This window comes from Artemia sp. Qi Xiang Cuo, chromosome 1 (assembly GCF_049724085.1).
Source record: "Artemia sp. Qi Xiang Cuo chromosome 1, ASM4972408v1, whole genome shotgun sequence".
Taxonomy (NCBI): domain Eukaryota; kingdom Metazoa; phylum Arthropoda; class Branchiopoda; order Anostraca; family Artemiidae; genus Artemia; species Artemia sp. Qi Xiang Cuo.
Window position 1 is genome coordinate 41950518 of NC_142794.1, and position 16414 is coordinate 41966931.

Consider the following 16414-nt stretch of genomic DNA (forward strand, 5'->3'; position numbering starts at 1 on the left):
CGTTGTATGGGGTTACGAGGGAGTAGGGGGGCAGGTAGAAAACCAGAGTGCGGGAGGGGAATTGATGCCCTATAGTTATATTCGATTCCTAAAAAGAGCACTAACATTTGTCATTTCCAAATAAAATGAGCCGCAAGATTATACGACCAAATTTTTGTATGAAATGGCCTAGAGACAAAAAAAAATGCATTAAAGGCAGATACTTCTTTACTCAGGCAGAACCATTGCACTGCTTCTAATGGCCCGATTTGTTAGAAAATCTCGCAATCGGAAATCAGATCTAACAATCTATTGACACAGATCTATGTTTCGATTTTTACTGGAAGCGATTATCGAAATCTGGGAGAATTCACTTCATTTGATCTTGAATTTAGGAAAAAGAGCTGAAGCTCATTCAGCTCAAATTGCTAACCGTAAATTACATTAAGTTAAAAACACTACAACTTTTTCTTCACATGCAAGTAAAAAGAGAAATAAGACTTAAAATAAACAGGAATTATTCCGCACATGAAAGTAGCAGACCTCCCTACTCTTCATGCTAAATTTTTACTAGTTCTTAACTCAAAGCTTTTCTAAGTTCAACAGATACAACCATTTTGTAATTTTATGTAACTTTATTTTACTTATTGTTTTACTTTAATATATTTAATCGAATAACTCATTGAATATCATTTTGCTGCTTATTAATGAATAACTATTCCCCCTTCTTTGACGCCACTGCAAGAAATACAAATACTAAATTTCTTATCCAATTTATTCTGCTTTTAAATATTAAATAAAAAAAAGTTTTTTAAACTGAAAGTAAGGAGCGACATTAAAACTTAAAACGAACAGAAATTATTCCGTATATGAAAGGAGCTGTCCCCTCCTCAGTGCCTCGCATCTTTACGCTAAAGTTTTTTATTGTTTAAAAAAATTAAGTTGTGAGACAGAGTCAAACTTTTGCTTAAAGAGCGAGGTGTTGAGGAGGGGACAGCCCCTTTCATATACGGAATAATTTCTGTTCGTTTTAAGTTTTAATGTCGCTCCTTACTTTCAGTTTAAAAAACTTGTTTATTTTTATTTAATTTTTGATTGTTTTTTGGTTAATGCAGCTTTTATTTTGGCTCACCTTTATTGAATAAGTAAACAAAATTTGCATAAAAATTTTACCTTTCTTTTGCTAAATGGCTGTCTCTAAATTTGGTTCTGACTTAATTTACAAATTAACTTACGTAACACTAGTCAATACCTTGCTCTTTAAGCTAAAGTTTGAATTTTGTTCCAATTCTTTAAATATGACCCCTTAATCACAAAGACCGTTACTTAGAATAAATAGCTCTTATGAAAGAACTAAAATATCTTTGGCTTAAAGAGGGATGTATTGACTAGAAGGTGAACCCAATCATATAGCTAATATTTTTTTGTTCATTTTAAGTTTTGATGTTCCTCCTTGCTTTCAGTTGAAAAACTTGTTTTTTTATACTTATTTTCTGATTTTTTTTTTAAATAATGATGGGAAATCCGGCGACCCCTTCATAGCAATGTCCCTTCCCCCATGACAACTGCCTTCATGAAAAGATCCTCCCATATAACCCCCAACCCACCCCCACCCCCCACCCTACCAGAAAAATGCCCCCTGAAAACTTCTGTATACTTCCCAATAACCAAACTATATGTTAACATTGGGTAAAATTCATAATTTTCAGCCCTCCCCCTGGGGGATTCGAGGGATTAAGTCATCCTCAAAGACATAATTATAATATGTTTCGAACATGCTGAACAAGATGGAGATTTCGAAATTTTTATCAAGTGACTTTGAGAAAAAATTAGTGTAGGATGGGACCTATTTGCCCTCTATTTTTTTGGTCACTTTAAAATTCCACCAGGGTTTTTATTGTCAGTTTGAATGATCGCTCCTACGATATTCTAGGACCACTGGGTCAATAGATTACCCCTAGGAAAAATAAAAAAAAATAAACACGCATCCGTGATCTTTCTTCTTGCAAAAAATATAACTCCCACATTTTTGAATATATAAGCATGAAACTTCTACAGTAGGGTTCTCTGATACCCTGGATCTGATGGTGTAATTTTCATTAAAGTTCTATGACTTTTATGTGTTCTTTGCCCCTTGTTTCGAAAATTTTCTCAGGCGCGTAACTTTTGATGGGTAATATGAAACTTGATGAAACTTATATATTTGAAATCAGTACTAAAATCTGATTCTTTTGATGTATCAATTGGTATCAAAATTCCGTTTTTTAGGGTTTCGGTTACCATTGAGCCGGGTCGCTCCTTACTTACAGTTCGTTACCACGAACTGTTTGACATAGGTAGCAAACCATAACAAACAACGATTCTAGATATGTGGAAAGCTGATGGTTTAATAGCTTCCCTTGCGATTAGCTGTGAAACCTTATGTGCCAATTACAACATAGTTGGGAGTGTGCCAACTTGAGATAATGCCTTTTTGTGCCTATTATTGCCGACAAGAGCAACACTTTAGCCTATTTGGTTTCAAAAAAGCATCCAAGACCACCTATAGGAAAATTTTCCCAAGTATTTCTGTTTATATGTTCTTTGAGTCCACTAAAAATCTGCTGCTTTTATATGACCTTCGCCTGATTTTCAAAAAAAAAGAAATAGAAGCACTGATGGTGCTGAGCATCTCTTGTCAAGCTTAGTACAGGTGCATGTGTAGCAAATGTACAGTAGTGGCTTTTTATTACTGACCACAGCAAAGGTATTTATATAGTAATGCGCGTTCCTATCTTCTCCATTGAAGAGTTTTGGGACCCATCGTGTGTTGTGCATTTCTCCTTGGCTTTCATTGCAAGCGTGTGCAATGAAAGATTTATATACCTTTGTTGTGCTATGGTACGCTATTAGGAATTTAATCAATAGTTCTGACCACGTCAACGTCACTTCTCTGACCACGTCTGTTTGTGGCACTGTGAAGTGTCCCATTCATGAAACAAACATGCATGACTGTATACACACCTTAGTTTTGTGTTGCTGACTGAAGACTGACTTTGCTTACTCCCTCAGATCAACATGTCGTAAAATTTTTGTACACTTAAGATTTATATCCCTTGTGCAATCTTTACTGCGTTATTTTGCTAGTCTCCTACGCACTGGCAGATCCAGGAGTGCCGGGAGAGGGACCCCGTTCTCCCGCCCAAGATTTGTTATCTGGTGCCCTTATGTCTTTTTTTTCAGTTTTTCACTCTTTTCAAAAATAAATCTGGTTTCAATTATTGGTGCCCTTGTCACATTGCCCCCACCCCCAAGATTTTGATTATTGCCGCTCTTGTTACATTGCCACCCCTCCCAAGATTTTGCTCTAGATCCACCCCTACTCCTACGGTTTTTATATATCAGCGAAAGACGGTATTTAGTTATATCGTTAACTAGCTGAGATTCATGTCGATGCATCTGCCCAATTATATTTATAAAATTTGATGTACAGTTTTTTTTAGATTGAAAGTACGTTGAAAATTGGTTGAAAATAGGATGAAAAAAGGACAATTTTCTTAGTTTTAAAGAAAGTTTAGATCCCTCTCGAAGAAAAAGTTTAAGCAATATCATTATACTAGTTTGGTGAATCGATAGATTTGAGACTAGTGAAAACAATTACATAATTATCTTTTTCTTTTGATGCAAGTTATAGCTGCAGGCTTGTCGCAGAATCGCTTGTTTTAGAGGAATCATATACGTTAACTTATGACAGAGCGAATTGGACAGTATTTAGCATGCTAAGTTATGGTAAAAAGTCTCAAATTTTCCAAAGAAAAAAGAAAAATTGATCTTATAATAGAGAGTAGTATAAGGAAATAAACACATGTACATATGTTGAAGACTATTAAAAAGGGATTAATTAAGAGCTTATTATTACATGATGATAAAATGCTAATTTCAATAATTTTTTCAGATTTTAGAAAAATCGATATATTATTGCATTACTTATTGGAAAAAGCATGTGTGAAAGGGTGTCGGTAGCTTAAAAGCTTAACCTAGCACACGCAAATTGGCGTTACTTGTAAATTCCAAAGTTGAAGCTCTTTGTTCAGTTTCTCCGCAACTAAAAATGTGATTGACAAATGACAAACAGATATTAAAGTTTATGAGACCATAAAATAAAAATAAATATAGCTAATTGTTTGGTCATAGATAGTTTGCTTGTAAGCGATGTTGTCAATCAAAAACTTTTTGTTCTCTTTAGTGTCTTAAAATTTCACAATACAGTCTAAAATGTGGCTTCCTTTCCTGACTTACACTCAAGGAATATTAAAAAAATGTCACAAAATTAAACCTGTGGAATTAAAGCAGACTTTTTACACCGAAGCATAGAAAGTCATCTCTTTTTTTCTTCATATTCAAATTTTCAATTTTTTAGTATCGCTGATTTATGCTTGGTTAGAAAGAGTAAAAACGATCTACTTTTAGGTATATTTCTGTGAAAGAATTTCTTTACATACAGAATCCAGTACAGGGAGATATAGAATTTGATTTCTATTGTGAAGTACAAATGGTCATATCCAATGAAACAAGAAGAAGTGAATCTGTAACACCATCTTTCAAAGGTTAGAAGCATTTTTGATTTCTAGCAACTATTTTCTTCTGGATTCTGATTTTGTCCAAGATCTGTCACATTTGGTGTCCAGTGTTCCGTAGAATTGGATACTTGAAAGGTTCAGTCAAACGGAATTTGTAAAATTGGATTCTTGATCTTTTCCCCCTCAGCTGTCAACAGCGATAGCCGTGACCAACACGTACTAGTAAAGACATATTGTTTGTATAACAAAATTCTAAAAGTTATTCACAAAAGCTTTTTTTTTAATACTGGGACTACTAATGAGTTAAAATGCTTCAAACTTTTATATAGAGTTTCAAAAAGATTTAAGTGGCTATGCCTATGGATATGTCAAGCTATAATAAAATGAAGAAAAACTGGAACTAATGAAAGATGGAGTGGACATGGAAAAATCAGCAATTCACGTGAAACAGATGCGTTTGGGAAGTGGCAAGAAGTTTTCTGTTTCAAGCAGTATCCCACTTATGTCAGAGCCAACGCACTAGATATGACTAACCAAAGAGCGAAGTGTCCCTGCAATGTTTGTGAAAATTTTTATCTCGACTACTTCGCATCCAAGGTGAGGTCATAGGAGCCAGACAGAGGAGGGACGGGGGCTCATTCAGTCAGAAATTGAAGGCTCTGATGGATTTTTGCAGGGTCTAAATGATTGAATGGCAGTCAGTTCTTCTCCCATATTTTTATTGGCCCGGTTCTTCCCCCAGGCTAAAGGTCTATGTATGTCCTTCAGTGCTCACGGACTATGTCAGTTTTTGGGTTATCGAAAATGTATAGTCCATAGGTTAGGAGACATTGAAATTGTTTCACAGATCGGTATGAAACTTACATGACTTCTTCAATAGACCAACGGAACATCACAAGTGATTTTTTTTTGTTTATAAAAGGATGCAAACGTACAACAAATTTCTGAATTTCAATCTACTTAAAACTTAAAGGATAGAGATTCTAGGTCAGTTAAGATTCCACACACACCATTTTTTTCGAAATGGTGTAGCTGAAGAATAAATTATGGTTAGAACGGCTTGAAATTTTTAGTGACTGTGCACTGGGCAAAAATGATACAAAACGAAAAGCTCCAAGTCAAAAGAGTATTTCTCCGTTAAATAACCCCAAGTAACGAAATTTGCCAACTTTCATATAAGCTAAGCTAGCCGCTGGACTTACAGAATTTCATTCGATAGATAAGATAGAACTGCAAGTGAATCTCTGTACTTTCTGATTTTGTGACCAGTAAGCCACCAGAGCGGGAACCACACTCAGTCGATCAAATCCCGGTAAATCAACCAAAAATTTGTCAAATACTATTAGAAAGAATAATTCACAGGAGCACTGAACCACCTGTAGACGACACAGCTGCACACACCTCTCCTTAAGTACGACCTGCTTAAAGTCTCATTCTTTGTTGTCCTGGAAAGTGCGACTGAATTGCATTTTTCGCAAAGCTTTTTCTTATCCGGCATCCATCATCTTTATTAATAATGCAACCTTTTTAAGTGGAGCTACCCGCTTGGTCGACTTTTCCGTTATTGAACATTATTTCTTTATGCTACTTTAATTCTAGAATAAGAACTTGGTTTTATTAATATTATTATTCTAATCCTCCTGGTTTAGGCAATATTTTTATGTAGGACTCTTAAACTACCTGTAGCCTACAATAAGAGTCCTAAGGGAGCTTTGCCTTCCTGTTTTATACCGTTTTCCAGTGAATTTGTGGTGTTCCATCAGACAAAGTCCATTGAAATAATCCATCAAATAGTGTGTGGTAACGAACTGTAAGTAAGGAGCGACAAGACTCAATATTAACCAAAAATCTAAAAAACGAAATTTTGATACCAATAGATACATTAAAAGAACGGAATTTTTATGCTGATTTTAAATATATACGTTCATCAAGTATAATCTTACCCATCAAAAGTTACGAGCCTGAGAGTGTTTGCCTTATTTTCGAAAAAAGAGAGAAACACCCGCTAAAAGTCATAGAATCTTAATGAAAATCATACTTTCAGATTCAGCGTATCAGAGAACCTTACTGTTGAGGTTTCAAGTTCCTATCTGCAAATATGTGGAATTTTGTATTTTTTACCATAAAAAAATCACGGATGCGTGTTTTTTTTCTAGGGGTTATCGTATCGAGCCAGTAGTCCTAGAATAACATGAGAGGGCTTATTTGAAAGGAAATTAATAATTCTAGTACCCTTCTTAAGTGACCAAAAATATGGAGGGCAACTAGGCCCCTCCCGCACTCATTTTTTCCCTAAGTCACCCGATAAAAGTTTGAGATAGCCTTTTGTTCAGCATAGTCGAAATACTTATAACTATGTCTATATGTATAAAATGACCCCCTACAATCCCCGGGGGAATATCTGCAATTTGTGAACTTTGGCCATTGTTTACACTTAGTATCTGTTTTTGGGAAGCATACGGCCATTTTTTTTAGGGGGGGGGTGTGCTTGGGGTGCATTTCTATGGGCAGAATATTTTTGGCTTGAATATTCCAGGAGAAATGTTACACTGGAGGGTTTTGACAGAATTACTATACGAAACTATTTTTAATTGTCATACACTCTCTTTCCCAAATTTTTTGTGTGGAGATGTTCTAGGGGAATCATTTAGAGGCTTTTTCCACGTGTTTTGTTTTCTGGGAAATAATTTCCACGAAAGGAGGCATTTCTGGAGTGATCAAGAAACCGATTAGAGATCAAAGTCTTATTCAAATGAACGAATGCTAAGGAGAATTTTTTTAGGGTAAATCGTCCATAAGCAATTGTACATGGAGGGGGATTCTCAGCGAGGATGGAACTTGTGGAACAAATTTCCACGGAGGAGTTTTCCGTGAGGGGGAAGAGTATATTTCATGGAGGGTGAGCCATATTTACCGGTATTATTTGAAAAACGAACAGAAATTATGTCATATATGAAGGGTTGCCCCCTCCTCAATACCTTACTCTTTACGCTGAAGTTTGACTGGTTACTAAAAGTGAAACACGGGGGCCTTGTAATTATAATAGGAACCTTTTTTAAAAGTGCTAACAGCTTTAGCTTATAGAGCAAGTGGTATTGAGGAGGGAGCAACCCTTCATATCTGGAATAAACCTACCGAAAACAATATGCAAATTTAGTTTTAATTTTTCATACACGGTGAGCAAATTCGAACCTGTATTAGTTTAAAAACCTTCAGAAATTGAATTAAAAAAACAAATTATTTTTACTGAAATTAAGGAGCGACATTAAAAGTTAAAACGAACAGAAGATATTCCGTATATGAAAGGGGCTGTCCCCTCATTGACGCATCGCTCTTTACGCTAAAGTTTTTATTGTTTTAAAAAGTAGAGTTGTGACAAAGAGTCAAACTTTAGCGTAAAGAGCGAGGCTCTGAGGAGGGGACAGCCCGTTTCATATACGTTATAATATACGTTTTAAGTTTTAATATCGCTCCTTATTTTCAGTTGATAAAACTATTTTTTTGTTTACTTAATAAAAATAAGGATAGGACTCAACCCTGCTTGAATCTCTGATTTTCCACAGAACAAACTACTAACTTCACTTCCTACCTCTATCACAACAATGTTATTCAAACAGTTTGTGGTAACGAAATGTAAGTAAAGAGCGACTCACGCTAATAGAAACCGGAACTCTAAAAAGGGGATTTTTAACACAAATTTTTAACAAATTGTTTCTTTTGAATACATCAAAAGAAACAGCTTTTTATAGGCTACTGATTTGAAAGTTGTAAATTCATTAAGTTTAAAATTCACGCATAAAATGCTACAAGCCTGAGAAAATTTGCCTGATTTTTCAAACCGGGGGGCAAAAAAACAAAAAAGGGAGTGATGTTGATCAAATCAAACTTTTTAAATTCAGAATATCAGAAAACATTATTATAGAGATTTCAAGCTACTTTCTACAAAAAAGTAGTTTTGCAATTTTTTTCCCCCAGAAGAAAGATCACTGATGCGTTTTTATTATTTTTTTTCCCTGAGAGGTCATCGTATTGAACCAATGGTCTTAGAAAATCAAAAAAAGGCCTCATATGAAGTGAAGTTAATTTTTTGCGCGGTTTTTGGGTAGCCAAAAGATTGTGCCACAGGAAAGTTGCGGTTTCTTCCATTTTGTGGGATCAAACTACGATTTTGCCCTAACAAAGGCCAAATTATTATCAAATGAAAATTCTGAAATGGCCAATCGACTTTAATATTAGCAAAGTACTATATATTTAGTTGTTCAGTTTCAGAGGAAGTAATGCCGCACAGTTGCGCATTCTTTTCATAAAACCCACGTAGTCCATACAAGATCAATGGTGAACAAAGACATTTGTTTTGAAGGATTATTTAATCAAATAAATAAATCAGTCTTTTTAGCTGAAAGTAAGGAGCAATAAATTAGTAAATTAATTAGTAAATTATTAATTGCTCAGTAACTGCTCAACCCTCGCTCTTTACGTTAAAGTCGGAAAGTTTTTGTTTTTGTTTTTTAATACTTCTTATTCAAATTAAGTGGCTTTTGTGTTTGAGCAGTCTTTCTTAAAGGACTGTGACAAAAAGTTTTTACTTTAGCGCAAAGAGCGACGATTGAGAAAGGGGCAGCCCTCCTCATATATGGAACACTTTTATTTCTTTAATGTCGCTCCTTAGTTTCAGTTGAAAGGAACTTTTTTTAAAATTTAATTTCTGAAAAAAGCAGGCCTCCCTCATATACGGAATATTTTTTGTTCTTTAATATTCTCCTTAGTTTCAGTGAAAAACCTGTTTTTTTATTTAATAATTTAAAAAAACTTTCCGAAAAATAAGTTTTTCAAAGAAAAGTAAAGGCCATTTTAAACTTAACCTCGGGAGATACAAATGCCTGTTAAAATTCAAACTCAAAACGACCAGAAATTACTATTAAAGAATAAATGAAACCCAAAACGAACAGAAGTTAAATAAATAATCATAGCAAAAAACATAGAACAAGTAATAATATAAATGAATAAATAGATCTTAAAGCGAGTAATGCTTAGATTGAATATGAAAATCTTGCTTAAAACGAAAACCAATATTTTGCTATTAAAGTATAAATGAAACTTAAAACGAATAGAAATTAAATAAACAATCAATGCGAACAAACATACAATATATATTAATGTAAATGAATAAATAAATCTTAAAAAGAGTGAAATTTAAATTGAATATGCAAATCAAGTTTGAATCGAATAAAAATAACTACAAACAAGAATTTGGGTATCGTCTCACTGCAGAAGCCTAAAACCTACTGCGTCATTGGCGCTTTACTGAAAACAATTCTTTGAAATATTTTCACTTTTGTAACTTTAAGAAATCAAAAATTAATTAAGATTTTAGGAAATAAATATCAGCATATGTATATTAAATTGACAATGCACGAGAATTAGCCTACCCTCCATCCCCTAAATTGACCATGCGGATTCAAAAATACCAATGGCACTTGCTTGCGAGTGGTGAAACACTCCGAAACTTGACATTTTATTATATTTTGGAGATTCATGTCATATAATGTACGTTACGCAAATTTTGAGGTGTAGTTTTTTACTAAGATATAAATGCCTAGAAGCTAAAAATTATTTTCATAACAAACTAAAACGATTAGTTAAAAAAAAATTAAACGGTTAAAAAAAAAATGAAAAAACTTTATGAGTCTTGAACTGTCTTGGAAAGTATAAACCAAATCAAATTGGATGTTAGATATATAGTGATATTAATTGTTGAAAGATCAATCAGTTCAAGTTTTTTTTTCTGTAATTTTTATTTTCATTTTCAAGGCTGTAAGAACTGGAAAATATTAAATTTATAATATACGAGAAATTCGTTTTCAGTGAAGCACCAATGACGCAGAAGGCTTTAGTTTTTTACAGTTAAAGAAGGGGGCAGTACCCATATTTTGCTTGTAGTGAAACTATATTTGTCTTGACCAATCTTGAAAAGAACTAATAAATTAAACTGAATATTTGATGAATAATGATATTAATTGCTAATAGCTCATCAGTTCAAAATTTTACTGTAATTTTAATATTTATTTTAAATATTAAGTACAAAATAAAACATTTGTAATATAATTCGTTTTCAGTAAAGCGCCAATGACGCAGTAGGTTTAAGGCTTCTGTATTGAGACAATACTCAAACTCTTGTTTTTAGTTATTTTTATTCGATTCAAACTTGATTTTAATATTCAATTTAAGTTTCACTCGTTTTAAGATTTATTTATTCATTTATATTAATATACAGTGTATGTTTGTTCGCATTGATTGTTTATTTAATTTCTAATGGCCTTTACTTTTCTTTGAAAAACTTATTTTTCGGAAAGTTTTTTTTTTAAATAATTTTTGTTCCTTTTTGATTGCAAAAAGTTTCAAGTTTTTTTTGGCATCGGGGGGGGGGGTGCTTACTGTCCGATTATTCTTGACTTTAAAAAACGGATCTAGAACTTTCAATTTAAATCGAATTTAAATCGAGGCTTTTATCAAAGTCTATACGATTTGATAAAAACCTTTGATAAAACCTTATATATGAACAATAGACAGCTTGCATAACTTGTGGAAAGCGATTGACAACAATGAATGGATTGAAAAAATAGGGGGTTTAGACCATTTCACTTGCTGACACAAAGGGAACACGGCTGTTTGGAATTGACCTTAACAGGAATTTGTGTGCCAAAGCAATTTTGCATCTATCACAGAGTATGTATTTTAACCTTATAATTGGATAATTATAATAGATTTCCTATATGTTCTGCCATACAAAACCCCTTCCCATACGTTATAAACCCCCCCTAATAAGTTATGCCCCAGGGAATAACTTACAACGCCTACCCCTGGGCCCTGGTGGGTTGTGTCGACCCCGGAGTTTTTGTTATCAGAACTTTGAAATATTTTAACAAAATGTCTATCTCAAAATTTTTATCTGATGCACTAAGGGCGTGGAGGAGGGAGAGGGGCTAGTTGCCCTTCAATCTCTTTTGTCTCTTAAAAAGTGAACAAGAACTTTCAATTTCCAATCAAACGAGCCCTCTCTAAAGTTTATACGAGCATCCTTCCATAAGAAATAATATGAAGGATTCGGAGAATACTTAAATTACAACCCTTGCCCTGGGGGCTTTGGGGGAGTTGTAATCCTCAAAAACCTAATTTCCAGAACTTAAAACTACGTTTAACAAAATGGCAATCTTAAAATTTTGAATAGATGTGTTTGGAGCAAGAGTGGGCGTAAGGAGGGGGTTAGTTGTCCTGAAATCACTTTCGACTATTAAAAACAGCAGTAGCCCTCAGAATTTCCAATCTAACAAGCATTTTTTGAAGTTTCTACGACACCGCCTTCTATATAAATCTTACATGCTCCCAGGGCATAACTTAAAACCCTTGCCCTGAGGGTTGTGGGGGATTGTCCTCCTCAAAAATATATTTCTATCTGGAAATCAACTACGCTGAACAAAATGGCTATCTCAAAATTTTGATTGGATGTGTTTGGGGGAATGATGGGCGTGGGGAGGGGGGGGCTAGTTGCCCTCCAATCACTTTCGACTATTAAAAAGGGCACTAGCCCTTTGAATATCCAATTGAATGTGCCTGTTTTGAAGTTTCTACGACAACGCCTTCTATAAAAACCTTATATGTCCCCAGGGCATAACTTAAAACTCTTGCCGAGGGTTGTGGGGGAGTGTCCTCCTCAAAAACATATTTTCTATCTGGAAATCAGCTACACTGAACCAAATGGCTATCTCAAAAGTTTGATTGGATGTGTTTGGGGAAATGATAGGCGTGGGGGGGCTAGCTACCCTCCAATCACTTTCGACTATTAAAAAGGGCACTAGCCCTTTAATTTCCAATCGAATGAACCTGTTTTGAAGTTTTTACGACAACGCCTTTTATAAAAACCTTAAATGCCCCCAGGGCATAACTTAAAACCCTTGCCCTGAGGGTTATGGGGGATTCTCCTCCTCAAAAATATATTTCTATCTGGGAATCAACTCTGCTGAGCAAAATGGCTATTTAAAAAATTGTGTTGCGTTGTGTTGGGAGGAATAAGTGGCGTGGGGAGGGGGGGTCTAGGTGCCCTCCTATCACTTTCAAATATTAACAAGGGCACTAGCCCTTTGAATTTCCAATTGAATGTGCCTGTTTTGAAGTTTCTACGACAACGCCTTCTATAAAAACCTTATATGTCCCCAGGGCATAACTTAAAACTCTTGCCTGAGGGTTGTGGGGGAGTGTCCTCCTCAAAATCATATTTTCTATCTGGAAATCAGCTACACTGAACCAAATGGCTATCTCAAAAGTTTGATTGGATGTGTTGGGGGAACGGATAGGCGTGGGGGGGGGCTAGCTGCCCTCTAATCACTTTCGACTATTGAAAAGGGCTCGAGCCCATTAATTTCCAATCAAATGAAGCTTTTTTGAAGTTTCTATGACAACACCTTTTATAAAAACCTTAAATGCCCCCAGGGCATAACTTAAAACCTTTGCCCTGAGGGTTGTGGGGGAGTCTCCTCCTCAAAAATATATTTCTATCTGGGAATCAACTACGCTGAACAAAATGGCTATCTCAAAATTTTGATTGGATGTGTTTGGGGGAATGATGGGCGTATTTATATTAATTATATTAATTTATATTATATTATATTGTATTATATAGCATAATAATATATATATATAATTATAATATAATTATAAAGTATTATAATTATAATTAATTATATTATAATATTATAATATAATTATAATTATAAAATAATATTATATTACAATATATTATATTAATTTCCAATCAAATGAACCTGTTTTGAAGTTTTTACGACAACACATATAATAAGAACCTTACATGCCCCCAGGACATAACTTAGAAACCTTGCCCTGTGGGTTGTGGGAGAGTGTCTTCTTCAGCAATATGTTTTCTATCTTAATATAAACTATGCTGAACAAAAATGGCTATCTCAAAATTTTGATTGGATGTGTTTGGGGAAATGATGGGCGTAGGGGGGGGGGCTAGTTGCCCTCCAATCACTTTCGACTATTAAAAAGGGCACTAGCCCTTTAGATTTCCAATCGAATGAGCCTGTTTTGAAGTTTTTACGACAACGCCTTTTATAAAGACCTTAATATGCCCCCAGGGCATAACTTAAAACTCTTGCCCTGAGGGTTGTAGGGGATTCTCCTCCTCAAAAATATATTTTCTATCTGGGAATCAACTACGCTGAACAAAATGGCTATCTCAAAATTGTGATTGGATGTGTTTGGGGGAATGATTGGCGTGGGGAGGGGGGGTCTAGTTGCCCTCCAATCACTTTCGATTATTAAAAAGGGCACTAGGCCTTTGAATTTCCAAGTGAATGTGCCTGTTTTGAAATTTCTACGACAACGCCTTCTATAAAAACCTTATATGTCCCCAGGGCATAACTTAAAACTCTTGTTGAGTGTTGCGGGGGAGTGTCCTCATCAAAAACATATTTTCTATCTGAAAATCAGCTACACTGAACCAAATGGCTATCTCAAAAGTTTGATGGGCTGGGTTGGGGGAAAGGCTAGGCGTGGGGGGGGGCTAGCTACCCTCCAATCACTTTCGACTATTAAAAAGGGCACTAGCCCTTTAATTTCCAATCGAATGAGCCTGTTTTGAAGTTTTTACGACAACGCCTTTTATAAAACCTTAAATGCCCCCAGGGCATAACTTAAAACCCTTGCCCTGAGGGTTATGGGGGAGTGTCCTCCTCAAAAATATATTTTCAATCTGGAAATCAACTAAGCTGAACAAAAATGAAAAAAAGCTCATCAGTTCAAAATGTTACTCTAATTTTAATGTTTATTTTCAATATTAAGTACAAAAGAAAATATTTGTCATAAAATTGGCTTTCAGTAAAGCGCCAATGACGCAGTAGGTTTTAGACTTTTACAGTGAGAGAAGGAGGTGATACCTGAATTCTTCTTTGTAGTGATTTTTGTTCGTTTCAAGCTTGATTTGTATATTCAATTTAAGTTTCACTCATTTTAAGATTTATTTATAAATTTACATTAATATATATTGTATGTTTGTTTGCATTGATTTTTATTTATATTAATTATATTCATTTATATTATATTATATAATATAATATATATATATATATAATTATAATATAATTATAAAACATTATAATTATAATTAATTATATTATGATATTATAATATAATTATAATTATAAAATAATATTTTATTATAATATATTATATTAATTTCCAATCGAATGAGCCTGTTTTGAAGTTTCTACGACAAATCCTTTAATAAAAACCTTAAGTGCCCCCAGGGCATAACTTAAAACCCTTGCCCTGAGGGTTGTGGGGGAATGTCCTCCTCAAAAATATATTTTCAATCTGGAAATCAACTACGCTGAACAAAAATGGCTATCTCAAAATTTTGATTGGATGTGTTTAGGGGAATGATGGGCGTATTTATATTAATTATATTAATTTATATTATATTATATTATATTATATAATATATATATATATATATATAATTATAATATAATTATAAAATATTATAATTATAATTAATTATATTATAATATTATAATATAATTATAATTATAAAATAATATTATATTACAATATATTATATTAATTTCCAATCGAATGAGCCTGTTTTGAAGTTTCTACGACAACGCCTTTTATAAAAACCTTAAATACCCCCAGGGTATAACTTAGAACCCTTGCCCTGAGGGTTCTCGGGGAGTGTCCTCTTCAAAAATATATTTTCAATCTGGAAATCAACTACGCTGAACAAAAATGGCTATCTCAAAATTTTGATTGGATGTGTATAGGGGAATGATGGGCGTAGGGGGTAAAAAAAAAAAGGTAAAGGAGGCGGCACTATACCCTTAAGGACCAAACCGGCGGTGCTGATCTCCGTTTCGTGGCCCTTCAGCCAGGAAGTGCAATGGGGGGCTGGGGGCCAGCCAACCTATGCTTTCGCAAACCCTTCCTGTTTTACCTTCCCCAGATTTCTCCAGGTACCCATTTAGAGCTGTCCAGGTACCTATTTAGAGCCCTCCAATCACTTTTGACTATTAAAAAGGGCACTATCCCTTTGGATTTCCAATCGAATGAACCTTTTTTGAAGTTTCTACGACAACGCCTTTTATAAAGACCTAGTATACCCCCAGGGCATAACTTAAAACCCTTGTCCTGAGGGTTCTGGGGGAGTGTCCTCCTCAAAAGAATATTTTCTGTCTGGAAATCAACTACGCTGAACAAAATGGCTATCTCAGAATTTTGATTGGATGTGTTTGGGGAAATTATAGGCGTGGTGGGGGGGGGGGGCTAGTTGCACTCCAATCATTTTTGACTATTAAAAAAGGCACCAGCCCTTTGAATGTCCACTCACATGAGAATTATTTGAATTTTCTATGACAACGCCTTGTCTAGAGTCCTTATATGGCCCCTGGACATGACATAAAACCCATTCCCCGAGGGTTGTGGGGGATATCCTCCTGAAAATTATATTTTCTACCTGGAAATCAACTACGCTGAACAAAATGGCTATCTGAAAATTTTGATTGGATGTGTTTGGGGAAATGATGGGCGTGGGGGGAGGGGGCTAGTTCCCCTCTAATCACTTTCGACTATTAAAAAGGGCACTAGCCTTTTAATTTCCAGTCGAATGAGCATGTTTTGAAGTTTCTACGACAACGCCTTCTATAAAAACCTTATATGTCCCCAGGGCATAACTTAAAACCCTTGCCCTGAGAGTTGCGGGGGAGTACCCTCCTCAAAAATATATTTTCTATCTGGGAATCAACTACGCTGAACAAAATGGCTATCCCAAAATTTTGACTGGATGTGTCTGGGGAAATGATGGG

General features: G+C 34.8%; 1 protein-coding gene across 1 annotated transcript in view; it reads left to right on the forward strand.

Annotated features, from left to right (window-relative positions):
* Positions 1-16414, forward strand: part of LOC148956330 (cell adhesion molecule Dscam2-like) — a gene marked incomplete at its 3' end in the record, with an annotated part of 359181 nt that overhangs the window by 88365 nt on the left and 254402 nt on the right. Inside the window, exon 6 of the mRNA XM_089090400.1 lies at positions 4429-4565. Within this exon, the coding sequence (XP_088946526.1) occupies positions 4429-4565 (137 nt within the window). The remainder of the gene's footprint in view (positions 1-4428; positions 4566-16414) is intronic.